We start from the raw sequence: 26,981 nt of genomic DNA, 5'->3' as shown, positions 1-26,981 counted from the left end.
TCTTCTAAACCTTTGCGTCCATTTTGCCCCATGCCTTGTACCTCCCCAGGCACCCCCATGGAGCTGGATGAGCCCCTCAGAGTGCCCAACACCACCCGAGCTGTGGAATGCTTGCGGCTGGAGCAGCTCACTGGCAGGCCCCAGCACACAGATGCTCCACAAGGGTCAGGCAGAAGCTAACTGAATGCATAACTTTATTAAATAAATGCTTTGTCATGAGAAAAGACAAAGATCAAAGAGTAACATAAATTATAAGTTGAATAAATAGTATACAGCAATCTTCACTTTTTAATAAAATGTGAGATTTTTTTTTTTTTAAGTACAAAATGCTAAACAGAGCATTAAGCTCTTCTTCCATTGTCAGTTTTTCACAAACTGCTTTTTTTTTTTTTTCCCACCAGTAAGATTATGAGTATTTCTTGTTTACTGGAAAAAAAACCAAAACAACAAAAACAAAACAAAAACGAAACAACAGAGCTACCGTATGTATGTAAAGCTATAAAAAGCTACCGTAAAATGTGTAGTGAGTATTGCTTAAAGATAAAAACCAGGCAGGAAACTCGGAATCTGGTGTGTTTTTAACAAGTGTGTTACAATGGTGGGTAACGTGAGCAGTGACGTCTGTCCCGGTGGCAGTGGCAGGGGGCTGATGGGGCTGGGGAGGGGGGCACAGTAGGCAGGGTTCCTAGCCAGGGCCAGGACAGGGGTCTGGAAGCAAGGTGAACTGTTGGTCGTTAAATATACAATGCTCCATTTGGGGGGAAAAAAAAAATCAACAACAAAAAACCCAAACCAACAGCAAAAAAGTTTTCATGGGGAAGGCGGAGAAAAAGGGAAGGGGGGAGAGAGCGGAGAAATAGTGCAAAATGCTCTTGTACTAGTGGTTTTCGAAGTCCACTGCAGTACAGGCAAGGGGTAGCCCAGCTGCTGAGCGCCGCTTCGTGGGCAGACGTGGTGGAAGGGCTGTCCTGACCCCTTCGCCATCCTTGTCCTCTCCTTCCCAGCTTGCATCCTAGATACTGGTGTGGGCTTGGCTCAGATACTGTAGCTGGAGCCCCCTGAGCCTCACACTTCCCCCTGATGCATGAATTGCCAACATCTCCCCACGTGCCTCAACTCCCCACACTCCCCAGCCCCCAAATCTACACCTTTTGGTTTTCTCACCCTAAATGCCAAAGGGTGCTGCTGGGTGCTGAGAATGGGAGCACCTTGTCACTGCCAACCCAGGGGGTGATCAACCCCTTCTGAAGTCACTTGTATCCCCAGCCTGACCCAAACTCCAACCCCAGTCCTAAATATTAGTGCAGCCTACAAACAGCCTCGTCCTGCTGGGGATCCTTGAGGGAGTGGGCAGCCAGGGGAGTCGCTTGGTGCCCCATCCCAGGAGCCAAGGTGATCTGGGGAGGCAGGAGTGGTGCAGCCCAGACTTCCATCCTCCTCCCTCCAGGTTGGTGTGGACAGGACAGGCAGTGCTGTCCCAGCATGGGATGCGCAGGGGTGAGGGAGGCTGCGTGGGATAGATTTTGGTGCTGTGGGCTCATGGGGCCATGTAGACTTGCTCTTGTAGGGAGAGGTCGGGGAATCATCCTGTGTCCCCCTCCCAGTGTCATTGTAGTGGCCTTGTCATGACACCACCACGAGGCCCTGTGAGCTGACCCTCGCCCTGCAAAAGCATCTTCCCCAAAAGACAAGGTCCATGGCAAGCTGCATCCCTCTGCCTGTTCCCATCCCACCCTGGTGGCATGTCTCCTTTCTCTGCAGCCAAAGGCTTTCAAGTTTTGGGAAATTAAACAACAAAACAAACAAACAAAAAAGCAAGAAAGAGGAAGAGAGAAGGAAAGAAGGGTCCTACGAAGGTGGTACTGGCCTGTAACAGTCAGGAAGTTTTGCACGGGGATCAGCAAGCAAACAAGGGTCCTTGTGGTTGGCACAAGCTCCTCCTCCTATCTTCACCCCACTTTCACCCCACCATCCTGGTTAAATCAACCTTACTCCACCAGCCCTGTAGAGCCCAGAGAGGTCCCTCCCTGCCTCAGCCACAACACCTGCCATTCTCCCCTCCAGCAATACGGCGGTTACCCCGCTCCAGCAGGCTTTTCTGGGGGGCAGATCTGCATTTGGTGACACACTTTGTTCTTTTAAGCAAGGGAAAGTCCTTTGTCCCCAGGTCCAAACATGCTCCGTTGGGTCTCTGTGGAAGTCCATCAGCAAAATTCTCCCCCACTGTAACTTTGAGGGAAATAACCTCAGGTGTCCAGTTCTGCCCTCGATTGGGGCAAGTGTCCTGGTGGGGGGCCCCGGGGCTGCTTAGGGGAATGATGACATGTCATGGGAGGCTATAAGGGCTCCCATCCTGTGGCGGTAAGAAGCCTTCACCAGAACCCCTTGGCACTGAATCCCCCTTGTCCATCCCCACTGGTGGGAACCTGGTGGTGCTGTGGACCTCCTTTTTTCTCTCCCCAGGTTCAGGAACCTCAAAGGGGCTTTGGGGGTGCAGGAACCTTCCCCCTGAGATCAGTTGTGTCCTTTGGCCAGCTCCAGCTGTGGCAGTGGGATGTGGTTCCTGGTGGGTGTGTGTTTGCCCACTGGGACCACAGCACCCAGACCCCACCTCTCCTTCCTTCCTTCCCTTCGCTGCAGGATCTCCTCCCAGCACCAGCATCGTGGAGACCCTTGTCATGCAGAAGCAAGAGGCAACAGTTCCAAAATTGAACGTAAAAGTTAAAAACACCAAATAAGTCGGGAAGGCAGATGAGGGCTGTCCCACCATGCCTGAGGCAGTGGGTCTCCGTGGTGTGGTGGCTGCTGTCCACTCACAAGGAGCTGGTTCCAGATTAAAGGCAAGGGCCCATCATAGGATCTTACTGCAGGGTGGTGGGAATCAACCATGGCAACATGAGCAGTATCCTCAAAGTGAAAGGATGTAGACTGGCATTTTCCTACCCACAGGGAAAGGTATAAACCAGCCTTAACAAAAAACCATGATCAAATAAAATGGAGGTTTGGTTGTTTTTTTTCCCCTGGAGCAAACCACATTTTTGGCTGTGGGAAAAAAAAAAAGTCTCCATAGTCATCTTTGTGGTGGCAAAGCGTGGTGAAGAGTTTTAGCCCAGATCTCCCTGTCCCCATGTAGGGATACTTCAGTCTGGACAGCGACAGAGTAACAGCAGGGTCGGCTGGGATGCAGCCCTCAATGTTGATGGGGCCCTGATCCCACAGGCACTGATGGTCCTCCGTAACTCTGCTCCTGTGCTTAGTCCAGCAGGTTATTATTAGTTTTTGGGAGGGGCAGCATTTCTCCCCCTGATTACATATTACATTGAAACCTCCAGATTGCAGGTTTCAAGGTGAAGTTTCGCAAGGAGGAAAAGCCATGTCAATGCACACACACACTCATACACATGCACGCAGGTGACAAACGCTTCCACACCTAGATGGACAACGGTCAGAGTCCTGCTTGTCCAAAATGATTTCTGACCTTCCATTCGAGAAGAACAGAATACATTTCCTTTTTGGATTATTTTTTTGAAGTCCACAAATACTTTTGGGGGTATTTGTGCCGTTGCAGGACCTGTGTTTCCCTCCCCAGCTCATCTCCAGACACGAAGCCAGCAATCTCACGCCTCCTCCTGATGTGTTGAAATCTGCCTGGATTGGGGGGCAGTCATTTGAGATGGAAATCAAATTGACTTGAGTGAATCCCAACAGTGTGGGGAGGACACTCCGGAGGACTGCAAGGGGAGTGCTGGGTGCCGCAAGGTTTTCCTCTCAAGACCCTTTAGAAATCAACTAGCTAAGATGAAAAAAATAAAAATTAAAAATGAACCTGCCCAAAACCCGTACTGGAAATTCACCAACTCAGAGAGCTTCCTACATCAGGGTGACCTCTGCTTGTGGCAGAGGGGCACAGGCGGCATTAGGGAGAGGTGAGGAACGGCAGAGAGGCTGCGGCTGGTTTGTCTCTGGCTCTATCCTTTCCTTATTGAGTCCTTGTCAAGAGGCTGCAATAGATTCCGAGTCCTCAGTTTCTTCAGGGTTTTCTCTTTTCTTTCTCTTTTCTTTTCTTTTCTTTTCTTTTCTTTTCTTTTCTTTTCTTTTCTTTTCTTTTCTTTTCTTTTCTTTTCTTTTCTTTTCTTTTCTTTTCTTTTCTTTTCTTTTCTTTTCTTTTCTTTTCTTCTTTTCTTTCTCTTTTCTTTATCTTTTTCTTTTCTTTTTCTTTTTTCTTTTCACTTTCTTGTCTCTCTTTGTTTTTCCTTTCTTTACTTCTTTCTTTCTGTCCCTTTCTCTTTTTTTCATTTTCCTTTCTTTCTCTTTTTTCTTTTCCTTTCTTTTTTTCTTCTTACATGAGATGAAAGGAATCGGAGTCCTGGGGAGTGGGGAGGTGCGGAAGGGAGGGTGGAAGGGAGCCTGGGTAGGTAGTGATGGGGTGGAGGGAGGGGATGCGACTTCACTCCACATTGCTGCTGTCGAAGGCATGGCACTGAAGGTCTCCGCTCAGGTAGTCAGTCCCCGGCAGCTTCATGCCGTATTTGTCCACACACCAACACAACCCACGCTTCCGGCCTCGGGAGGGCTTGCACTGGGGAGACACCCAAGGGGCAGAGATCAGGAGCTAGCTCCCTCATGCTGGGGATCAGGCTCAACCCTGGCCTTGCCCCTTTAACCCCAGTGATGAAATTCCCAGGGTAGGACCTAGTCCCTGCTCTCTGCTTTCAGCACATCCCCATCTCTGCTGCCATCCCAGCCCAGGGTTCTCTGACTTCTCCTCCTCCCTCACTAGCTCCTTCAGGATGCTTACTTCAGGCCAGATGGCACTTGGAGCCATCATCAAGGCCACCCACTACCAAACGTGCCTGGTGATGCTCACAGCAACATCCCCACCAACTCAGCAGAGGAAAAACCTCCATCCTTCCCATCCAAGGCAGAGGCAGAGAAAAGCCTTGCTGGGTGGGGAGCATCCCTCCTTCATGGGGCTCTTACCTGCTTCCTCTTGTAGAAGCCCTTGCGGTCGCAGTTGGGGAGGTGGACAGCGCGGGGGACCATCCGCTGGCTGCTCTTTAGCTCCTGCAGAGATGCCTCCATGTGCCTGCGGCAGGGGCCCTGCAAGCAGGAGAAGATGGAGTGTGAGAAGGGGAGCGTCCTCACAGCAAGCCTCCAGCTGCAAAAGCCCCCAGGTCCCCTCTCCTCTGCCACTGGCACCCACTCCCCAAGGGTAAAAGCCATCCTGCAGTCACCTGCCCATGGGAGCCCCATGGAGGGAAGGTGAAGGCACCCACCAGCTCAAACTCTTGCCGGAGCTCGGGGATGACGACACGTGGGTGCGCCGTGTTCTCGGCCATGCCCACAAACTTGGCCAGCGTCAGCTTCTTCCGGCGGTCCTTCTTTAGGGCTTCAGCCTTGAGCTCAGAGAGGCGCCCGTGCTTGGGCCGGTAGGCCTTGGGCGGGTAAGTCTCCTCCGTCATCTCCGATGTGGTCGGCTCCTCATGCTCTCGGGACTCTCGTTCTGGAAGAGACAGGTACCAAACTGTCAGGTCTCCATGGGCTGACTGGGGCTTGCTTTTGCACAGAGAGCCTTCTGCCCAACCCCAGAAGACATCTTTGCACCAGGCAGACAGCATGAGGACAAATAACCAAAGAAATCCCTTTCCCTTTCCCTGTCTACAGCTCTGGCTTTATCTCACTGTGTGGGACTTTGTGAGGCTTTTGTATGACCTCTGAACTCAGGACAGGAAGGTGTCTGAGGACATGGAGGAGTTGGAGGTCTAGGATGGGCTTTGATATACAAGGGCCGTTACCGTTTGTGTGTCAGTGGAAAAAAACTGGTGTGAGGGTCATCCCACACCCAGAAAGGGCCAGATGACACATAAATGAGGCAGAGAAGCCCCTCTTTATCTGTGGTGGGAGAATTAAGTGACAAATTCACACTCCACCCAGCCTTTCAGACGCAAGAGCAAAAGCTAGGAATGCTCGAAGATGAGACAATTCCAAAATCAAGGTCAACAACACAGCAAAGCCACCACATGACAAGGCAGGTACTTCAGCAGTGATACCAAAGATTCAGCTGACAAGTGCTCGGATCTCCAGGGTCCTCAGCTCACAGCCCCACACTCATGGGACACCAGCCTCCATCTGATGGCATGCACCAAGCAGAGAGCAAAGCCAAGGATAATGCTCCCAAGCAATGCTGCCTGACTGTAGTTACCATTGATGGTAGTATTAGCAAAGGGGGAGCACGTTTAGGTTCTGTCCACGGCAGTTGTCTTCCTGTAGACCCCCCAGATCACCTCAGCGTAACCTCTGCCAGCAGGATGCAGTCAGGAGCCCTGTGCGGTTTATATTTAGGAGCAAGCTGGTGACAGTCTAAACTTAGATGACTTGTGACATTTAGTACAGCCACCAGAGTGAAAAAGGGCTATTTCTGTACTAAATTTGAATAGAGTTTAAAGCTCCTGAGGTTCCCAGTCTCCTGACCCTGGTTCTCAGCAGTCCGGTGCTGATGCCAAGTCTGCTGGGATCAGCAAGTGACCATGAGGAAACTCACTGCAGTAGAAGGAAAAGCACCAGAGTGGCTGAAATCCCTTCCTGAACAGCATCTCCTGCAACTTTGATACCAGTGAACCCAGCTCATCCTCTCCTACAGGATGGAAAAAGCTTCAGGATTAAAATAAAAGCAGTTAGACCCCCTCCCAACCAGGCAAACAGGAATCTCCTTGCAGATGGACTGCTCCCTTGAGCCCAGATGCAGCCCCAAGGGGGAGGAGGATGAAGAGGATGCCTCTGCCCTATTAGATTGCCCAGGGGTGGCCAGTGAGGGGAACAGAGGAGATGCTCAGTGGCAGATGGCAGCATCAGCCTGTCACACACACCCCAGCTGGGGGGTTTGGAGGTGACCAAGGGGAGAGGTCGCTGGGTCCCCAAGCCTGCCACAGATACCAGTCTCCTTCCTTGCCAAGGCGAACTTGCACTCTCCCATCAAAAACTGTTAAGTTTTTCACAGCCACTTATTCGTTAAAGCAGTCCTTTTTTTTTTTCTGTTTCCACAAGAACGGTGCTAGATCAGCATCCCAGACTCAGCACCCTCCTAACTACCCACAGCAACATAAGTGACCCCCTGCACCACCCCTGTGACTCACATGGCTCCCCAGCATGGGATCATTTTGCCATTTTTCCCCATGATGCTCATATGCTTGGTGTTTTATTCCTTGTTGCAGGACTCAACTGCTTCCACAGGCCAGAGCTCCTTTATTCTAAGAGGGTTACAGACAAGGGATAGGGAAGAGATTGAGTAAATTTGGAATGACCCCTCAGGAAATGAAACTGGTCTTCTTTTGGACCTTGAGTTGCCACAATATCTTTGAGGCAAAGGATGCACTTCAACTGCACCTTGTACAAAGACATCCACAGTGACTAAGTCCTTCCACGGCAGTGAAACACACTATGTCCCATCCCAGGAATCCCTTCTGGCACCCACTGCCAGGGCTGGAGAAGGCAAATCCAGGGCATCTCCCTGGGCTGCCCTACAATAATAAGGGGATTGGTGCTGGCAACCCTGAAGTAGCACAAGAGGGGCACAGCATATTACCTCTGCAAATAAATGAGGAGCAATTACCTGGGCAATCCTAGCAAATAAAAACAAATAACAAATGAAGGGTACCACGCAGTGAGAATTCAGTCAGAAAAACAGTACGGGGTGTCCAGTCCCCAGGACTCACTCTGCAATGGGTGTTTGCAGCAGCTCGGCCTGCTCATTTGGTCAGCAGCTTTAGCAGCAAACAAAATAAGGTAAAGGTGCAAACACCTGCTCTCTCCTCTCCCTGCAAGCTGTCAGCAAGCCAGAGTGAGCTGTGGAGCCCTTTCAGCAAGGGGAGATGGCAGCCACAGGAGCTCTGCAAGGGAGCTGAGGACTAGTGTGCACTGAAAGCTGCCCAGCTCCCAGCCCGAGTCCAGTGCTTCCTGCAGGGCTGAAAAAGCACCTGGAATTGACCCCCTTCACTCTCCCTGGCATGCACGTGTGCCCCTCAAGCAGTGATATGACAAGGGATGGCTGTGGTGGGACTCCTCCATCTGTCACTCAGCAGTGGTGTCTAGTTTGGGTCTTTATATCCCAGTGAGTACCCCATATATGCCTTGAAGGGATCCCTTTCCTCCACCCTCTAATGTTTTTTATAGCCTAATTTCCTTCAGGAACAAGGCTGATGCAACCCCTTCTCATACACCCGATGATCTGTTCCCTAATTTGATACTAACAAACCAATTTTGACAAACTGAAGGGCAGAGGTCTCTGACACAGAAACTCCTGACAAGCTCTAGGCAGCTGGTGAGAGACCTTCCTGGTGCCAAGAGGAGAGGGAAAGTCAGAGCCAGGACATGCATCACCCATGCAACTCCCCTGCTTCTCTTCCTGGCTGGCTCATCCACCTGAACCCGCAGCTGCCCACTGCAGCCAGGACCAGACACTCCCATCAGCATCTCCAGAGCTCCTGTCTCTGCCGGCCCATCCTCACCCACCAGCTCATTCACTGACCCCTGACTGCCCCTGGGCTGGCTCATGGCAGGCAGCATTGGCACTGCTGTGCCTCCGCGCCTGAGGAGATGCCGGCAGGAGCAACACCCAGTTTCCCCAAATGAGCCCTACTTGTGTCTGTCTGAGACTCGGGAAGGAGGCTGGAGTTCCTCCTCCCTCACTGTCAGGTTCTGGCCTGCCACACAACCCCTTCCCACCTACTACCATCCACCTTGCCAGCCCAGGTGGCTGGGTTTCAGGCAGTCAGCTGTCTGCAGAGGCAGAGCACACTGCACAACCATGGGCACAAGGCATAGGCAGCAAGGCCCTACTCATGGTGTCCCCAGATGAGGGACAGTGGGAACCAGGAAGTGGGTGGCTCACACATCTCTATCCCTTCCCACAACTCAGTAGAAGCTCACCTCTCAGCAGAGGTCCCAGGCTCGCTGGCCACACAGAAGAGTGACATTGCTGGCCAAATCAAGGATGCCTGGCTAGCATGGAGGTGACAGCTAGGCTGTAGACACCTCAAAGGAATACGGCCTACTCCTACAGCCAAGGCATGAGACTGAACTCAACTCAGTGCTACCCCATGGCTTCATGTCTGGTCTGATGCTTTGGTGCCCAGGGAAAGAGATGCAAACATCTGGAAAGGTTCCTGACCCTGGCCAGGCCAAACGGACTGTGCTGTTCTGGTAGGCAGAAAATACCCATTACAGAGCATGTGGGCTGTCCTCTGCCCTGGGCTGAGGGCATGGTGTTTTCTCCCCACTCCAGGCTAGCCAGAGGGAGCTATTTGCAAGTCTTCTACTCTGCCCTCCAGAAGGGACAGGGAGTAGCAAAATACCAGACACTGTTTCTCAGAAGCCGCAAATTACTCCTGTCTGGCAGCCTGCTGTCCTCACCAGATACCATCCTGCCCCTGGACAAAAACCCAGCCTGGGTGCTTCTGGGCTTCAGACGCTTTGGACCCATGTGAGGTCCCCATAAGGTGGTGGGTGCATTCACATGGGGGAGTGGAGTGTGTGGAAACACTGCCTTCCTGCCTGCTGACGTTACAGAGTGGAGCAGGAAGCTTTTACCAAATGGCTGAAAGGCTTGAATTTTTGTAATGCATTTTCATCAGTTCCTGGCAGAAGGGTAGGAAAAGGATCTATTGACCACTGCTGCTAACGATCCTTGTTCATTACAGCCACAGTCCACTGTTAGAGGACTTGCTGTCCTGTTCAACACCTCCCCCCCCCGCCAAAATCCACATCCACCTAAGAAGGACATGCACAACCACAGCACAACTTTGGTAAACAGCCTTATTGATTATTATCATGATCATTATTATTTACAGCATAGGCACTAACATACCCCACTTAATAAGGAAGCTGTTGGAGAAAGACTTAATGGGGATCTCAGTTAAATCTCTAGCACAGGAATGACACAAATGTGAAGTTGTCCAGTCCTCCCTCTGCCCCCAAACAGCCATCTCTGTTCAGGTGCTCATTGCGTATGGGTCTTATACAGGAAATCTGTGCTCAGGTACCTGGCTGGCAAAAACCCTCACTGAGGATTTCCCCCAGCTGCCCTCCCCACTTGTCCCCACTCCAGAGGAAGGGACATGTTTGACCTACACCAGAACTTCCTGGGATGGGCAGGCAAGTTCCTACTTGTCCTGGACTTGCACCTGTGACCATGAGGGGAAGATAAAAATTCCTCCTTCCTGGTCATTGCAGAAGGACAGCCACTGTGTTTGCATTCTCAAAATATAGGCAGGGAAGGGATAATGCAGACAGGGAAGGGATGTAAAGCAAGGAGTGTCATCTCATCTCTCGCCCTTTGGCAGCTGGAAAGCACATCTGAGCAAAAGCATTCCTGAACTCCCCAGAAGCCACCAGAGTCAGCCCAGGCAAAAGGGAGCTTCCACCCGCCTAATGAAGCACAGCTCGTTTACATTCCGGTCGCAGGCACAACCCCCAGCCCCGCACACAACTCCTAAGGGTGGGCAGCAGAGCCGACTCGGGCACTGTGCCCGGGGCTGGAGTCACTGCTCCAGACCCCCGCCCTGGTGAAGTCAGGCAGTGATCTCAGGCGGCCGCCCAGCCCGAGGCCATCTGGCACCCACTGGGGGAGGAGCAGCCAGGGCTGGGGATGCAGGCTCCAGCCAGTCCCTCTGCTAGCCCAGGGCGTTGGCTGCCAGAGAGCCAGCTGCAATGTGCCTTGGACTTTCGACGAACTTTTGTGCTCTGGTTGGGACTTGGCATCAGGCCGGTGCAGCCTCTCTGGTAGCGACTGGTGAGGGAGCATGCTGGTGAGGCTTGCAGGTGATGAGAGACTGGGAGGAGACACCACACACCAAGGACAGAAAAACAGCAGCCCTGCTGGGACTGCCACCCCACCTCCCACAAGTCTCAGTAACATGCCACAGCCACTTAAAACAAATCTGTGTCATACAACACCCGTCTACTAACAGAGGTGTTCTGGATGGCTAAACTCCATGTCTAAGTCATTGAAGAGATGCTGCACCCTCCAAATTGTGACCAGCCACATAATTTGGCTTGGGTGCTGATTTTAGGGTGGAACAACATATCTTCAGAAATACCAGTCTCTTCTCCTGTGGCTCCAAAGGTCACACTTAGGTCTTCAACGGTCTGAAGTGAAGAAAGGTAACTCCCACCATCTCTTCACTATTGCTCCCCTTGCAACCTGTGATGTAATTCTCATGGGTGACACTGCCAAGCTGTTTTGCAGGCACAGGTGCAGTAACAAGAAAACACAGACCCTATATCCTTCCCCGGGAATTAGGCACCTCAACAGCTGCCACAGGTAGCAAATCACCTTTGTGATTTGCAGAGTGTGGAGAGAAGCCTTTAGCACTCAAGGCATTGTGAAGTGCTCACAGAAACACCCGCTCTGCCCCACCACACCCAGTCACCTACCAAAGATGTATGATCAGAGTCCAAATAGTGCACGGCTCAAAAGCCACACAAGCTTTGGAAGAGAGGCTCTGGGGTTTCCAGAGCCTTATATCCCAGTACCTTATATTGCTGTGACAATATGTTAAAAGTTAATGGGACCTCACTACCTTGTTCCACACAGACACCTTTTAAGTGAAGAATATGGATCAGTAAGACCAAACTCAGAGAAGAGATGGAAAAGCAGCCTAAGGGTTACAAAGATTCAACTCTAGGTTAAGAATTATCTCCATTTTATTAAACCAAGAGCCAGAAGGATGCTTGGGAACAGCTCAGGAATATCTAAAGAGCCTCAGAGGCAAGCATTGATGGCAGACGGATATGCTATACTGTGGCCTTTTTTTTTTTTAAGTTACTGTTTGGGCTTTGCTGAACTAGCCTGGAAGACCAGCTCTTTCTCAGGTGATTAATGTCTCCTCAGCAGAAACCTGTGGATGCAGATTCTGCTGTATCAGCCAGGGCTCACCTGCAGAGCGTGAATATCAGGTGCTTGGGCTGCCCCCAGGTTCACACAGGATTTGTGGGAAAGGGAGATCATCATCCTGATGACCTCAGTGTCCTCATACAGAGCTGGAAGGTGGAGAAATGCAGCTCAGCATGTGGGAAAGGAGTTCTTAAGGGAACCAGCTGGTCCGCTGGTTGTCTTGGTCTGCTCTGGAAGTACAGGGCCTATCTGTAGGAATGGATCTCTGGGTCAGCACCACTTCTCCACAGTGCCAGCAAATGCCACAAAGGTGGGTGTCGAGGCAGGTGGGAGAGGTACAGCTATGGGAACTGGAAGCATAAAGATCTGTGTTGCTATGTGCCAAACAGTACTTTCTGAGCTGCCCTTCCTTGCTGCAGCCACAAAATAAAATTCTCTGGGAGCAACTCTCTAGAGCAAGGAGAAAAGCAGGTTTAGATATGGGGAGCTCCATGACATAAGCTCCTTCTCTACATGTTGCTAGTTGTTAGTTCAGCAGTCTTCAAGCATCCATGCTGTGCTGGAAGAGCCAAGCTTGGGCACCGGCTGGTGCACTGATCCGGTGCTGCCTTGAAATGCCCAAGCAAGGACTGGGGCTCACCAAGAGATATTGTCTTTGTCTGTCTCTTCCTCTCCAAGGAGTTCTCCAATCTGTCTACAATCAGTTCTCCATGCAAGTGTGGGAGTTTGCAATGCATATACAAGACACACCAAGACCAGGTGAAGGTCTGGGTCAACAGGCAGCATGGCCAGAGAACTTTGGGTTCCCAGTGACAATGGTTTCTGGCCAAGAGAGAACTCAAAATGTCTAATCAGTAAAAGAATTGAGAAACTTCCCAGAGTTTCTCCCTCCAGTAAGATGAAGAAACAAACATCCATTCATTTCAATTAAATGATGCTGATGTGCACCACCTTGCAAAATTGCAGGCACTCATTGCTAGATAGCTGCTTGTATCAGCGTGACATTTCCTGAACAAAGTTATCTTCCAGGGAACTGAATTGGCAAGTGGAGGGGAACGAAGTATTGCAGGATTAGATTTACATCAAGAAGCTCCTGTTGCTGATGCACTGATGATAGGAAGATAAAACGTATTTCCTTCACATCATCTGGAGACTGCAGATGTTCCCCTTTCCATATGCTGAAACTAGAGAAGAAGCTAGAGCTAAGTTATGACCCAGAGAAATCTAAATAAATCATAGTGACCAAGACATATTCCTCCTTCCTGAGAGGGATGAAATAACTCAGCCTTTCTTAGTCGTGCATCTTTTCCAATAAATCCACCCTAGTGGCAGATTGCATTGGTTATAATAAAGGAGGCAAAATTCCCATCAAGCTGCCAAGGAATTAAGAGCAGGAAAGAGCAAAGAAGGAAAACTCAGAGAAGATTGCATGACAGTTTTTGCCTAACTGACAATACAGGTGAGGAAAATCTGGATTAGCTCCTGACAAGCATCGTTGAATTGTTTACCAGCAATTTCTCCCTGGGGCTTATCAGTGACAAAAAGATGAAAACACACATACTTTAAGGTTTTCTGAATGAAAACAATGTTTGTTTTCATCATCTGGCCACCAGAGATGACTTGGAAAAAATCTCACTGTGTCCTTAGAAATGAAATAGGTGTGATGAGTGGAAGAGAACCCTAATGAGAGTTGATGTCCATCAACTATCATTACTAACAGTTCAAGAAAGAAGTGGGAAGGGGGACCTTTTTGGATGCAGGTAGCTCAACATCAGCAATGGAGGAAGCATAACTAGGGAGGAGGAGTAGGTACCTGTTCTCTCTTGGACTATGTGGGGCCTGTCTCTAAAACTCAGATGAACATTGGTGTCAACATACATGAGATGTCAAGAAACCTGGACTTGAAGGCAGGTGCTGACAGGATGCTGATGCTATTTTGATCTCTGAAACCCAAATATTAAAAATCATAGTAGAGTCAGGTGCTAAGAAGGCCTTAGAAGCTGAGCCATAACCAAGAGTGCTGCTGGTGGCTATCAAAAGCTGGGCTGTTAGTGGGAATATCGTAGCATTTTACTCTAAGAACAGTGTGAAATTAAGAGGAAACCCCTGTATTAAAGGAGATGATCTTGGGAAGAGGATGTCCTACCAAAGATATAGTCACTATAGGTTACACTACGATCTCTGATCTGCTTATGAATGAAGGTGCCTTTTGCCTTTTGGACAGGGTTTTGAGTCTGATTTATTTTTATATTGAGCAGAAGCTTTTAACAAATGCCCTGTTGAAACTGAATCCGGTAGATGCTGCTCCCACTAGAGGCTGGTGGTCTCCATCAAAAGATCTGTTCCCACAGATGGTTACTGAGGGTCTCTGTTAGCCTCCAAAACAGTCAGGAACTGGCAGAGCCAAGAAAGCCAAACCCTTTGTTTGCCCCCAAAGAGAGGTAAAGGAAAGTGGAGAATGGAGATGCACCTGTGTCAGGCGCCAGACCAAAACTGGTCCAATGCCAAAAATATTTCAGGTGTGCAGCTGTGACTGAGAACTCCAGCCCAGCCTGGATTAATTTCAAGGCCTTCAGCCTGACTTTCAGAGTTTTGCCTTAAACCAGATGGAAAAGCTGTGTGAGATCATCCATTGCTCATCTCTGTGTCAACACCAGATGACACATCATCACATGTACCGTCCATTACAAGCTCTCAGGGTTCAAACCCCTGCCCTCAGGACTCCCTTAATGGCTCCTTCTCTCAAAAAGCCTTTGCCTGGAGTAGGCCATGCTGTTATTCAATCATTCAGTCCACTTAAGTAGGACCACAAAAAAGTACCAGAAGTTTTGACATTCACACTCTGACAATACTAATATGCAGGAATTTGCCCAAGCTTGATCCTAATGGATGACTCTTACCTCTCCTAGCCATTTTCCTCCCTGAGCTGTACTATTACATACACTAATCCATTCTCTTTGGTCCAACATAATGCAAAGATGCTTTTCAATGTTAAAAAAAATATCATGGGTCTCTTGACAGAGAAAAGGGTACAGACGTCCATTTTGGGGTCTGAAACTCTAAGAAAGACAATTGATCATCCCTTGCCTTTCTGGAGCCTTTCTGGAATGAAAAAATCCTTGTTGCACTTTGTTGTTTCTCCTGCAACCTCAAGCCACCTCTGCTATTACAAAACCAAATAACTGAACACTGAAATGGTTATGAAATAATGCAGTAAAATTTCACCCATATCTGCTATTTCTTCAGGAAAGCAGGAGTCACAAGTGAAAGCAATGTGACTGCATGTCATTTTCTGTTTAGATGTTGTTAAAATATATTAAGATATACATGTAGCTGTGACTGCTGGACATGAAGTTCCAGCCTAATAAAACTTTCCTTCTTTTCCAGAATCTCCTTTAAAGTAAAAAGTGAAAGCCAGGTTCCATAGTTTTCATTGGCTTATTTAATTACTAGTCTAACATCATTAGTCTAACACATAACATCTGATTTCTCTAAGCACGAATAATAAATGGCTCTGTTGATTTAATTGTCTTCTCAGGATGAATCCCATCTGTATTTGGAAAAATAAAATATTTTTACTGTTTTTCTACAAAAAAGAATTATGAATATTGGCCAACTTTGCCCCTAAAGTTACCTTGAAGAAACATTCCTTCTCCCATTTAGCTACGGGATCATTTCCTTAAGTATCTGTCAGGATTACCTTCTTGCCCTTAAATAGCAACCAGAGAAGTTATCTCCATCAACATAACAATTATCTCCATCAGCAAGCCAGCAGTGTCCATCCAACAAGCAAACAAACCAAACTGCAACAACAGCCCCGGAGGCTTGAAGCTGGTAAGAGCTCTCCAATCCTTCCAAACATAACAGCACACAGTCCTTGGAGGAAAGAGGTAGCTGATTTCCATAGAGGGGGTAGGTGCCCAAAAGCTTATCATTCTCTGGGCCTGGAGGAAAGATGCTCAGCATCTTGCAGGGTCAAGGCCTACTGGGCTAATAAGGAAATAATGTGCCAGCTTGCTGTGGGGGATATTAATGCCCCATTCTCACATTCTGCATGAAAGAGATGGAACTACTGGGGTGGAGTTATGATGAAAAATAATGGGAATATCAGAGGGGTCTGGAGAATGAGGGCAATAAGTGAAAGCAAGGCTTTATGCGTACACACACAAGAAATGCCCACTGACTTCACAGGCATAAATTTAACATGCCTCCTCAAAGTTTAACATGTTGACCAGAATCTCTCTCTCACACTTGTCCTGGAAACATCATAAACAGACAGAAGACTTACCAAAACATGCTGAGAAATTGATTCCTTGAGAGCAAATTTGCCCATATCAAATCACCAAGAGTTCCAAATTTCTGCAAACAGCTGGGTCCTGCTGGTATTAACTTCAAGCAGTAGACTGACATAAACACTAAGGGGTCTGCTCAGATCGTTGGCAGCAAAGAGCCACCTCAAAAACAACATCTTGCTGAGAGTTGCCTTGGCTACACAGCTGAAGGAACAGAGTGTGTCCCGTGGGGGTATGGACACACCTCCAGAGTGGTGAGGGGATGGGGGATGTCACTCCTTCATCACTAGATGTGCCAGGACCCTTCCAGGATGAGCTGAGGCATGAACCATGACCCATACCCAGTGATCTTAAACAGGCAGCCCCAGGACCCAGGAGCACTGGCACAACTGACACCCCGCTCTTTGACCCACAGAGCACATCACCCTCGGGAGACCAAGTGTGGAGGCTCATGCTAAATGGATTCAGCGGGTCCAGGTTTTAGGGGATTCCAGCATGGGGTGTCAGGTATCCCTCTCTTCCTCTCCAGCAAAGCCTCCTCATACTTTTGGTGAAACCTGTCCTGAGGATTAACAGATAATATCTAATTTTTGCCTGTAAAAAAATCTCCTTATAAATGATGAAGTGGTTATCAAACTGGCTGCCAGTGACTTCACACAGGCCAAAGATGATCTTTGGATCATCTCTGACCTCTTCACGCATCATGTCTTCAGGTGCTGTTGCTTCCTCCCCTCAATGCTAGAGGTTGTTTCTCCTGCCCTCAGCTTGCCACATCTCAGAAAATTTTTCATATTTTCCCAATTCAGTTCTTCTTGCACACCTTCCCAAAGGCCAGTTTTTGCTGCCTGGGCATAGAGAAGTTTGCAGAATCCCAGTGACCTCAGTGCCCCTGGCACCATCCCCTCCACTGATGCCACCAGGCACTATTGCCCCCTACATTTCCCCCAGCCCTGGCATGGGGTAGGAGGTGACTCTGCAGGTGACTGGCTGCCCTCTGCAAGTCACAGCTTCTCCACATCTTCAGTGGGATATATCTCAGTGTATTATCTCAGTCTAGCCAGAAAACACAACCCACCTCCAAGCATAGGGGGTGAGCCTGGATCCACACAGCTGGCTAATCTATCTCCTTTCTCACTTCCCATTGTTTGATATGCTCACCTGCTGCATCTCATTTCTCAGCCCTCAGTGGGAGGATAGGGTAGGCTGATCTGTATGTCAATATCTGTTCTTGATGGCAAAATACCATGTGCCAGACAACCAGAACCACTGGACCTAAGAGAAGTTTGTGTGTGCTGCCTGGAAACCACTCTGCCTCCAGAGACAAAAATGCTCCCTGTGTGTGCTTGCACACATTAAATGTTTATGCAGGCGTGCGTGGGCGTGTGAACACGGGTACATGTGTGTGTATACTCACATGCATATCTTTCCTGTGCATATTAATCCTGCTGCTCTGCAACCCACATAGAGGGGCAGGTGTGTTCCAGCCAAATTCCCCACTTATGTCTGGCCTTGAATTTGCACTACTAAGTGCTTAGTAAAAAAGAAACAAAACAAAAAGGCAGGATTTGATGTACCACGGACCCTTTTATCTGCCCTGTGACTTTGCACAGGGGAAACGAGCCGCAACTGTTCTTAGCAGCTCACCCTGCTGAGCAGAGGACAACAAGCCTCGAAAGGGCTGAGGTTCCCGCCCCCCTTCCCAGGCTGCTCCCAGGCTTTTCAGTTTGCATGAAGAGTTCTGGGAAGTGCTACTGCTATAACAGCTCCTGCAGCTGCTCCTACATCTGCGATGTCTTTCGACTCAGAGCGAGTAGAACTTCCAGCGGACGTTAGGAGGAAGCAGAGCACCACGCTCCATGTGAGGCAGCGCCCGTGTGCTGCTTCTCCTCCTCTGCTTCCTCCCCCTCTGCGGTGACACGTGTGCCAAACTAAGCGACAAAACACACAGAGGGATGTCTCGAAGCTGGCACAGAAGGTACCCAAGCTCTCCTGTCCCCTTCTGTCAAGGCTGAGGGGACACCTCACCCTGCAGTAAGGCAAATGCTTCCAGTCGCACATGACTCTGCTCATGCCACTGACGTGCCAAAGTCTGGGCACAGGATGCACAATATCGTCACAAGGAGGCACAATGTCTTCCTTCAGCATCCCTCAGGTTTGCAGAGGTTCCCGTTTGAGACCAGCCCCTGTTCTCTTCTTGTCAGAGACTGAAATGGTTAATGATTTATGCATTCTAGGAGCCTCTTGCAGAATTTTGACCTTTGCATTATACCTCTGCTGGGCAGTTGGGCCCATCCCTCCCTCCAGTGAAGAGCCAAGTTTACAGGCTTTTGACTGTTGCATTATACCTCTGATGGGCAATTGAAGGTGTCAAGCCCTGAAAAGGCAGGACCTCTGATGGCCCACAACAGTCCATCCCCCCCTCTGCCAATCAAAAAAGGCGGGAACCAGGCCAGACACAAAAAACTCTTGCGCAGGGCCCAGGGAGAGTTTGGAGGCTCGAGGCATGGCCCGTGACACTAACCATGGATATAATAACTCATAACTTCTTGGCGTGTGGGGGCTTCCCTCCTTCACCCCCAGCAGACCAAGGCCACCACTTCTACTGACAGACATGGAAGCGGCAACTACCAAGTGTCATTGCTGGACCTCGTGGGCGGTGACTATATACCTTTTGTCCACTCTCAGCTTTTCTTTTTCCTCACTCTCCCTTACTCTTATCCTCTCTTTCTCTCCCCTATGCATTTTCTCCCCCCCCCCAAAGGTTATCTCTATGCCACGTTGTTATGTGACAACACCCAAAATGCTAGCATACCTGTTGATACAAAATTGTTAAAATAAACCTTACCAATATATGTTTTCAGACACCGATTATTCAGTGTCGTTTCACTCTAATCCACCCCAAGGGAATTATTGATAAGAACCTGGGTTACCCTCCTCCCCTTTTTCTGGGGCGGTGCAGTGGTGCAAGCTCTGGAGGGGCTCCTTTCATTCACCTGGAGCGAGTCCAGGGCTGTGTGGAAGCTCGGGGCCAGCTCTATCTCTCATGCACGCACGCGTGCACGCACGCAAGCACAGAGCCACGTCTTTTCTCCGGTGAACTCTGCTGGCACTCGGCAGGAATTTCATTTGGATCAACTACTTAATATTCTCCCTCCTTCCTTAGAAACCAGGCTGCTGAAAAATCCTTCCAGCCAAGGCCCCTCCTTTCCTGTTTGAACCACCCCATTCCTCCCTCCCCCATACACACACACACCGCAGAAACCTGACTCACTTGCTGGCACCTGATGGATTTCACCTATTTTTTTTTTTAATATATTGTTGTTGGAACTCCAGATCAAAAGAAAAATGGAGATTTTCCTGTTTCGTATCTGAGGTTTTGCAGGCCTGTTGATACTAGCTTTCACCTTGACATTTTGGGAGCTGCTTCACACAAAGGACCTGCTGCTCACACCAACCAGGTCCCTCCCCAAGTGACACATGTGCACAAACCAGCGCGTCCCACGGCCTGTTCCAATGACTGCTGCCCTAACCCTCACCCTCACCCTGGATGTGAGGACTGTGTGGAGCTGCCCATCTGCCTCACCACATCCCCATCACTCACCCCTGAAGCCCCACATCCCCAAATGTAGAGCAGAAGAGCATGGGAAGGAGGAACGGGGGGGGGGAATATTTTGGGGAGCAATAAAGGACTGCACCGAACACAAGCCGCAGGAAATTTGGGCTCGGCAGCGCTCCTTCTCCGCCTACTTCCAGCTGACACAGCAAAGATGATTTTCTTAGGGCCAATTCTGCAACCCCCCCCTCCCCCCTTTCCCCTCCTGGTTATCGTTGGCTCATGGTTTCGGGAGGAAACTTGCCAAGTCTTGCTCACTTTCTAGAAAGAGAGCAGGAATGAGAGAGGAGAAGGAAATATTTGACAACCTTTGTTTTTCCATGAGCCTTTTTAGGGCAGCAGGCTTCAGTCTGTGCCCTCCGCTCCCCGATGCTCGGCCTGACCTTGCTGTCTCAGCAGGAGGAAGTCTGGCGGGAGCACAGGGGAGAAAAATGGAAAGATGTGGTATATTTCAAAAGAAAACTAAACAAAACAGAGAAAACCCAGAATCCTGTAGCCTGTGCCATAAATGAAGCTCATTCATGTTTTTTTACCAGGAACAGTCAATTACAGCCGTGATGTTTGGCTTTCAGTACAGGACAGTGTCTGACTTGTGGCAGGAAGCACTACAGGGACCGTCCTGTCCGTACCTACATATCCATCTACTTAAAATTAACCTTACCAAAGCCCTCTAATCCCACACCTGCTTTCATTCCAGACCTCTCAGTAAACCAGGAGCACGTTCTGCTCAGTACCTCCAGCATTTCTCAGTGCCACCGTGCTCAGCATATGTATGAGGAAACTGAGGCACGGTACCTGCGAGCATCTTATCCCCAGGCAAGACATCTGCTCTAGAGGAGAGCCAAGCCCAGCCTCCCAGACTTGGGCTCTTGCAGTACTGCTCAATGCATCTCCACCTCCGTAAGGAGGAAAGCATCTGCAATTTTAAACTTGGCCAGCGTAAGGGCACAAATAGATAGAAATGCAGTTTGATCTAGTCCTCGCCACTGTCACATAGTTTATTTTGCAGAGTGCTGATTCTTTCTCAGCGGTTCACAGCTCAGGGCCAATTTTGGTCATTGATAGATGGGAGGGCCAGGCCAGCATCCCCAGCACACAGTCCCTAAGCTGCTGGCCAAACTGGCAGAGGCCAGAAAGTTCAAGTTAAACTTCATTTCTTTTCTTGCCCTGTTGCTTAGAAACATGCCTATGAAAATATACTTTGTTCTCACACGCTACCAGTCGAATGCCAAATGACTTTTTTCCCCTCTCCCGTCCTCAGGAATTCCTGATTTATTTTTTATTTCTTTTTTGCAATCGCACAAATCTCAAGAGGAGCCTGCTGGTCTCCTGTGGCTTCTTGCAGCAGCCTTTCCAATCCAGGCTCATCTCCTGCCTGCGAACAAAACCTGCCGAAAAGAGGCCCCTGCAGCGCTTGGGGAGTCCAAACTGGAAGTGCAGGTAGTGCCAGGGGGTTGGTTTTGCAAAACAAACCTGCAACCACTCTCCTATCCCTCTCCTTGTTCACTCAGTGGGTGCTCCCCATCGCAAGAAAATCAAAAGCAGTGGTTATTACAAGGGAACTGGCTAAAGTTTTCACGCAGAGCACCTTTGAGAAGTGCGAGGCAGGTGGAATGAAAGGAGATTCATGTTGAGAGCCAAGCACCAAAGCTTTCTCAGGTGCGTTGGTCTGTGTGGGGCACCCTTGCATAGGTGCAAGGATGGGCCCTGCTCTCCCCCAGCCACTGCTGGATTTCAGTGGCATGGCTTTGCCTTCCCCACCACATTGCCCTCCCCTGGCCACGCACATACACATGAAGAGTAAATAAACACTGGGATGACGTGCTCTGGGATACTTCACATATCTCCGCTGCCAGCGGTTATTGCCCAGCTTCCTGGGCTCCACGGCAGGAACATGGCTCCTGGCTTTACCCTCTGCTCCCTGTGCAGGTCTGCTCCCAACCCTCATCCCTTCCAGCTCCCTTCAAAAAACCAAGCTCAGCTTTGCTGTTTCTGGCTGATTTAAGGGAGTTTGGACATCTGATGTCATTCAAAGGAGGGGGGAAGTTATACACATAGAATTTGGTTTTGCTCTGAAGGATGGAGTGTAGCAACCCAACCACTGCCTACAAGCAGCAAAGGGGAAAAATAATAAAAGCATCAAGATTTACTAGGTGCTAGAAAGGAGAAATGGAATCCCATTGCGTGGGTATAAGCAGAAGCTTGCTAACAAGTAGAAATTACTTTTTCATGCTCCAAAAAAAGTGAGGGGTTTGTTTCTGGGAGTTTTTTGCCAAGTGGTCCCCCGGATGCACAGACACCCTCTCTGCCTCTCTTTTACACTGTGGCAAATACAGATGTATTTGGAGGAATATAGGGAATGTGTCCTCACATGAGCTAGAGGACCCAGAAATTGAAGTGAAATGAGAGCCAAAGTGAAGGAGTGCTTTCTTTCATGCTTTTGTCACGTGCAAGAGGCAAACACTTCAGAAGCTTGGCCTTGCACTCATGCTGCCATGCCTGCCTTCATGCTTGCTTTTAACCTGTTCTTTTGGGTTATTAACCACACCATCATTATTTTTTGCAATCACATACCCTGTCCCTAATGCACCTGCTCTCTTCACCTCCCTGGGCTAAAACCCATCACCCAACAAAGACGTCCAGCAGCAGGCAGCCAGGAAGAGCAGGCTGCAATGATCCCAAGGAGAAAGTGGGAGGCTGAGCAACAAACCCACAGGTGGCTGAGGACTTTGGGAATGGGGCAGTTGGTTGCAAGGAGGTGCCCTGCCCTCTCCTATACTTCAAGTTGCAGAGGTCAGCTCGGACTCTAGAGCAAGGTGGAAGATATGGTGAGAGAAAGGGGTCAGGAAGAGGGTGAAGACAGGGATTCAGGAAAGATGTAAAGGATGTAACTAAGGAAGGACTGGGATGCAGCTGTGACTAAGAGGGTGCATCTGGGAAGTGGGGGAAGAAAAGCTTTCCATTGGGGATGGGACAACTCAGAGGTGATGACAGAAGGCAGAGTGGGGGAGGCTGTGAGATGATGCAACAGGAGGTTTGACCAGAGCATGGACGGAAAGAAGGACAGGAAAAGTGGCAAGGGGCATGGAAGAACAGTTGGGGGGATGGAAGAGTACCTACAAAGATGGAAAAGCAACTGCATGTGTGTGTGTAAGAACAACTAGAAAGATGTAGAAGTAGCTGGAAAGGTGGAAAAGTAATAGGGAGGTGGAAGAGCAGCCAGGGGAAGTGGTGCTGGTGGTGGAGAAGCAGATGGAAAAGATGGAAAAGCAACCGGGGGCTTGGAATAGCTGCTGCTGGAGGGCATAGGGAGGGGAAGGAATGGGAAAATAGCTAGAAAGATGGAACAGCAGCCAGGGTGTGTAAATGTGTGTGTGAAAGAGAAAACTCAGGCAGAAAGACAGAAAAGTAGCCAGAAAGATGGAAAAGCAGCTGGTGGTGGTGGAGGGGAATGGAGGAGCTGGGAAGGCAGAAAAGCACACGACGGGGGAGGGGGCTGGAAGCGCAGGGGGGGGAGGGTGTGGATGGAAAAGCGGGAGAAAAGATGAAAAAGTAACCGGGAAGGCAGAAAAGCAAGCGGGGGCATTGAAGAGCACCTGGAAAGATGGAAAAGCAGCCGGCGGGATGAGAAAGCAACCGCGGGGGCAGGGAAGAGCAGCCAGTGGGAGGGAGCAGAAAAGCAAGCGGAAAGATGGAAAGGGAGCCGGAAAGACGGAAAGGCAAGCGGAGGGTCATGGAAGAGCACCCGGAACGAGGGAAAAAGCAGCCGGGAGCTGGCGGTGGGGTGCAAAAAGCCGGCGGAGAGATGGAAAAGGGGCCGGCAAGGCGGAGAAGCATCCGGGAAGGCTGCGAATGGAGGAGCGGGGTCACTCACCAGCCTTGGCTTGCTCGCGGTAGCTCTTCTCGCTGAGGCAGACGGCGGTGCCGTGGAGGAGGGCGTGCAGCGGCTTCTCCTCGCCCTGGCGCGGGAGGCAGCGCAGCCCGCGGGCGCAGCGCTCGGTGTAGACGCCGCAGGGCTGCCCGGCGGGCAGGGCGCAGGTGAGGCAGCAGCCGCAGCCCGGCTCCTTCACCAGCTCGCAGCCCAGCGGCGGCGGCGGGCAGAGCGACAGCGCCTTGGCATCGCAGGGCTCGCACTGCACGAAGGAGCCCAGGCACCGCGACAGCCCCGGGCAGGCGCCCAGCAGCACCAGGAGCCGCAGCAGCATCGCGGCGGGGATGCTGCGGGACGGGGCGCGGGGAGCTGCCGGGGGTGGGCGGCGCTGGCTTTCCGCTTGCCCCTTCTGGGGCAAGAAAACAAAAAAAAAAAAAAAGGAAAAAAGAAAGAAAGAAAAATTAAAAAATAAAATTCAAAAAGGAAAGCGCAGCCCCTGCTTGCAGGCGTCCCACTCTGAGGTTTATTCTCGGGGTGCGAGACCCTCCCGCTTTTCTTTTGGCGTTAGGAGGGGGGGGCGTCTAGGTTTGCTTTTTTGTCTTTTTTTTTTTCTTTTTCTCCTTCTTTCAGCTTTTTCTCGCCTCGAAAGGGGGAATTCGCACCGCGATCCGCGGGAGCGCAAAAAGAGAGGGGGAGGGAAAGAAGGGGGAAAGGGAGCAAAGCCTGCAGGGGTTGCACAGCCTACAGGTTGCAGGGGGAGGAGTGGGGGAGCAGGGGGGTTTGGGGAGGTGGGACTGCGATTTCACACACGCGCACACACACACACACACACACGCACACACACTCTCTTCCCAAAGGGCTGGAAGGAGGCAGGTTGAGAAGGGAGCAAAGTTCCTTGAAAACCAGTGTCCTGCTATTATTGCATCAAAGCAGTCAAGAGGGGAAAAAAAAACCCCAACAACGCAGGAGAAGGAAGAGGGGATGCAAAGCTCCCCTTCCCTCTCTCTTCTTCTGCAGGAGAAGAAAAAGTCTCTCCCGACGCAGCGAGCTGCTGGGAAGCTTGGTATGGAGCAAAGTTGTGTTTCGATCGGCTCTGTTCAACTCTCCCGCTTTCCTCTTCCAGGATTTGCAAAGGAAAAAGAAAAAAAAAAAAGACCAAAAGAGTAAAAAAGAAAAAAGTTTTCTGCAAAGTTGGAGTGTTTTGTTGCAAAGTCTGCAGAGGAGCGGTAAAAAATCAGGGGAAGGGGAAAAAAAAGAAAAGAGAGGAAAAAAAAAATCCACTTTGTAGATCTCCCAACACTTTTCCCCTGGAGAAGTTTCTAAAGAGACTGAATACTGCAGAACAGGCTGTCTTTTAAATAGACTGCCTCTGGCTGCCTGCCAGCCCCTCGCTGCAATTTGAGATCCCAATGACACCTCAGCTTGACTAGGTGCCAGCAGCGAGGGCCCTATCAGTGCGCTCTCGGGCCGTGGGGGTGGGGTGCGCAGCTCCTGACTTCTGGGCTTCAAACCCCGGGCAGTGATCAAGGATAATATTATGAGGAGAGACAAGGGGAGGGGGAGGGGTAAGGGGGAAGCCGCGGATCGGGGTGGGGGGAAAGTTCAGACCTTCACGGGTTAAAGGGAAAAAAAAAAAAAAAAAGCAAAGTGGTTGCCATTGGGTTGCAGGGCAGCCTGGGCTGCAGGGAGTCTGGATGGAAGAGGTCAGGGCTCTGTGTTTGGGGAGGAAGTAGGGAATTGAGTTAGCAGGGCCTGATCCTGTGTGCTGTCCCCTGTGCTGCTGGGGCAAGGACCCCGATCTGCTGCCTGGGTAGCTGGAAGGCTGGGGACCCTCGGAGGAGGAGCTGGTGTGCCTAGCGCTCACCAGCTCCAAAGGTGAGCGCAAGAGGAGATGGCTGGGTGCCTGCCGGGGTGCTACTCTCGGGTCCAGGAAGGAGCCTCTGTGTGTGCAGGGTGCCCGGCTCTCCTCTCCTGTCCCTCTGCCCCCGGGCTAGGTTTAAAAACGCAGTGAGGCTTTGCCCAGTGCTAGGGTGCGCCCCTGACACCCCCAATCAGCAAGGGTTAACGCGGCCGGACAGTGAGCAACAGGGAGGGCTGGGTTGCTTATAAGAACTGTGTTAGATTCCTCTTTGGAAAAGTTCGCTGTTGCTTAGGGCATGCCAGAAAACAAGGGGAATTTTGCCATGTGAAGTCCAATTTGCACGTTTTAGCTCATTCTTCTTCTGCCTCTTGCCCTGCACAAAATGGGGAGGAAGAAGAAAGAAAGAAACGACAACAACAAAAAAAGCACTTTGCAGTGCTCATCCCCTATCCTGGGCAGCTTAGGGTTTGTTGTCTTTTGTTCCACCACCGCTGCATTCCTCAGGGTTACAGTTCTCCCGGCCCTGGTCCCTCTCACTTGCCTCCCAGTTGTCATTCATCGCTAGGAGCGGGGAAGCTGGAAGCGTGGGGAAGGAATCTCCAGCACTGGGGTGTGCAGCCCCGCGGCTGCCCTGGCAGCTCTGCTCAGGGGTTACACCTGGAGCAGGGGTATGAGCTGAACCTAGCTGAGCCAAGGGTGGGAGTCTGCTCAGAAGCACCAACACAGGGGCATCTACCAGGGCAGTGGCAAATTCAAAGGGATCAGCCTGTTCTGGGTGAGGTTTACGTGTGATTCAAGTCAAACCCCCTTCCACATAGGCACACACTCCTCCAAAGCTTCATATTCCCCAGGTTTCTTTTTAGATCAGTCATCTATGCAGCTGCATTGCATGGATTTTGCCACTAGAATGCACCCTTATCTATCGTAAGAGAACGGATGGTTGCTTAAAAGCATTAACTCCTTCTTCTCCAAAATTTCCACACTTGAGGCTTTTGTTGCACCTCTCAGGTGTTCCTTGTTTTACCATGCGGACTCAGTAGTAAAGATCAAATCCCTCCTGTTCTTACCCTTTGCCCTTCAAAAAGGAAGGCCACATTTCTAAGCTTGGTTGTGTGGTTTTTTTCTTTCTACCAAGAGTTTTTCCAGAGATTTTATTTAATACTAACTGAATCTCTGCTTAGATCACAGTTAACTGCAAAAAAATAGGCACCTTTAACATAAGAAAAGCACCCCCCAGGGATTTTATCTGTAAGTGTTTTCTCTAGTTGACACTTAGGACTTTTACAGCATATTAATTGCATCCTGCTTCTGGTTTTTATGAGAATCTGCCACTGGTCTGAATGGGTGCTTTGCAGAAAATAGCACCAGGCAGAAAATGAGTGATCACTGTTCACCTGGAGGTCTGGATGCACTTTGTGCGAGAGCTTAGGGCAGGAGAGAATTTGCTTTCCTCA

The 26,981-nt window shown here is 50.1% G+C and overlaps 1 protein-coding gene across 1 annotated transcript; it reads right to left on the bottom strand.

Moving 5' to 3' along the window:
• Positions 1–4,270: 4,270 nt before the first annotated feature.
• On the bottom strand, positions 4,271–25,007 carry IGFBP5 (insulin like growth factor binding protein 5). The gene is made up of 4 exons (XM_032692899.1): positions 23,670–25,007; positions 5,277–5,503; positions 4,981–5,100; positions 4,271–4,579 (listed from the first exon to the last, which is right to left on the bottom strand). Exons 1-4 carry the CDS (start codon positions 23,998–24,000, stop codon positions 4,448–4,450), a joined length of 810 nt encoding a protein of 269 aa, XP_032548790.1. The 5' UTR covers positions 24,001–25,007; the 3' UTR covers positions 4,271–4,447.
• Positions 25,008–26,981: the final 1,974 nt, after the last annotated feature.

Source organism: Chiroxiphia lanceolata, chromosome 7, assembly GCF_009829145.1.
Source record: "Chiroxiphia lanceolata isolate bChiLan1 chromosome 7, bChiLan1.pri, whole genome shotgun sequence".
Classification (NCBI taxonomy): Eukaryota; Metazoa; Chordata; class Aves; order Passeriformes; family Pipridae; genus Chiroxiphia; species Chiroxiphia lanceolata.
Note: the sequence above shows the minus strand (reverse complement) of the source record. Positions and strands in the feature narration are given on the sequence as shown.